The 2240-nt window shown below is 50.3% G+C and overlaps 1 protein-coding gene across 1 annotated transcript; it reads right to left on the reverse strand.

The window, feature by feature from the left end:
- Nucleotides 1-477: 477 nt before the first annotated feature.
- Nucleotides 478-1987, reverse strand: nkx2.2b (NK2 homeobox 2b). Its single transcript, XM_073493433.1, has 2 exons — nucleotides 1741-1987; nucleotides 478-1007 (listed from the first exon to the last, which is right to left on the reverse strand). Exons 1-2 carry the CDS (start codon nucleotides 1985-1987, stop codon nucleotides 478-480), a joined length of 777 nt encoding a protein of 258 aa, XP_073349534.1.
- Nucleotides 1988-2240: the final 253 nt, after the last annotated feature.

The following is a 2240-nucleotide window of genomic DNA, read 5'->3' on the forward strand; positions in this document are numbered from 1 at the left end:
CATATTTTACAGTGTAGTTTTAGACGTTTTGCGCGTCTGGACGTTTGACAGAAGGTCTGTTGTTATCTGAACCAAGCTGTGTGCCACTGACAGTGGTCATATTGTGAGGGAAGTTCGCCATTACACGAGTTAAATGCTCAAATAACTAAACAGGAAGCGCGTCTGAAGTTTCAACAACTTGTGCGGTGACTTTATTTTACATTTTCTGACGTGACATTATTGATTCCGCTTTGTTTCAAAACACTCATCCTTTCTGGAAAATAGCTTCTTTTTTTTCAAGGAAACACAATTTTGATATATTTGTACCAAACTCCATTCAAAAAAGATGGAATTTTCTTACTTTTCAAATATAAGCATTTATATTTCAAGAGAGTGAAATCTGTGGAGAAAAACAATCAGTTTAAAGCCGAACTCGAGTTCATAAGGTGGATTTGTGTTTTCGGGAGTGAACCCCTCAGTAAGAGTTTTGCTCGCGCTTCACCAGCTCCAGTGGTACATGTGCGCCAGCTGCTGCACCCCTGGGTGCTGCTGAGGCAGGCCGGGGTGGTCCGGGCCGTATGCGGGGTGCAGCAGCGGAGAGTATGCACACAGAGGCAGACTCAGGCTGGACCTGAGCGTCGCCTCCAGGTCCTGCGCTGTGATCCGGTCGCACGGCTTCCCGTCGCGCACCAGGACCGGGATTGCGACCCTGCGGGCGGGCAGCAGCTGCAGCGCCTCCAGGCTGTGCTCCACCCGGGCCCGCTTCATCTTGTAGCGGTGGTTCTGGAACCAGATCTTCACCTGGTTCGGGGTGAGGCGGATGAGCCCGGCCAGGTGCTCCCTCTCCGGGGCGGACAGGTAGCGCTGCTGCCGGAAGCGGCGCTCCAGCTCGAAGGTCTGCGCCTTGGAGAAGAGCACCCGCCGCTTCCTGCCGCGGCTCTTCTGCACCGCGCCGCCCGCCAGATCCCGCTCCGCGTCCGGGGACTCGTCCGTGGAGAGCTCAGGAGATTTGGGCTCGATACGGGGCTCTATAGAAAGACGATGTACTGCAGGGAGACATGACAAGTAATCAGATTACTCGCAGAAACAGACTGGAGCCACAAGTTCTTTAAAACAACCAAAAGACAGAAATAATCCCACTGCCAGAAATCATTAACGTTTTTACATTTTTGAAGCTATTGGACAAATAACTCAGCTCAGTGTGTTTTATGTCCTCCCATTCAGGCTCCTTATGTTCAGAGGAATTATATTTCCCCAGAAGCTGCTCTGAAAGAAAGCCCCGTGCAGAACTGCATTCACAAAAACACGATTTTTAGGTTCAACACGAGTCTGACTGACTGGACAGCTCCAAACTGCTTTCCCTCCTAGAAACGACGCAAACTAAACATCAGCAACCGTTCCTAGTTGTATGGCTGCATTCAACAGTTTAATTCCATAACGAGGCAATGATTTGATTATCGATAAAATGACAATATCATGTAAAACCTGAAAGATGAAGAAGAGGGAGATGGAGAGGTGGTCTGCAGTTACGCACGGATGTGTGCGGCTCTCCGGACAGAAATAAGATTCAATTACGATCAAATTATAACTTTATAATTTTATTAGTAAAATAGAAGATGGATTTACTGAACAGGTTCATAAAAGCAGCCTAATTATTGACTTTTTTAGCAGATCAATACAGTTTAGTATTGATTTGGTAATTACGCACGGGCATAAGATCTATAAATATAGATTTAAACAAGTAAAAACTAGTCTCCTCACGTGAGAAGTGCAGGTTACCAGATCCGCGGCTCCACCTGCCGTAACTTCCGCCGCCGCGCTCGCAGAAACTCCGGCCGCTAAATCCCAATTTCTGCGCGTTTTCCGCCGCCGAAGCCTCCGCGGAGGCCTCCTCGGTGTCGTCCTCCTCGGTCTCCTCGGTCCCGGAGCCGCATCTCCCGCTCGGGTTCGGGAGATCCAGGATGTCCCTCACGGAGAAGCCCGTTTTTGCGTTGGTGCCAAAAGACATTACACCGGGGTGAAAGAAGAGCCGGAGGGATGGAGAGTGAAGGGACAAGTTCCAGGCTTGTGTCCGCGCTGGTTGAGCCGCTGCTGCCCGTTAGAGAGGAGCGCACAGCGGAGGGTTCGGGTCCATGAATGCCGTTAAAGGGATCGGGAGCCCGGAGCTGCTCGGGCCGACCGGAGAGGATTTAACAGCATGAAAAATACATGAGGGGGAAGACATGAAGAGAGTGTGTGTCCTCCGTCCCCTTTTAACGGCC

The sequence above is a fragment of the Pagrus major genome, chromosome 22 (genome assembly GCF_040436345.1).
Source record: "Pagrus major chromosome 22, Pma_NU_1.0".
Lineage (NCBI taxonomy): Eukaryota > Metazoa > Chordata > Actinopteri > Spariformes > Sparidae > Pagrus > Pagrus major.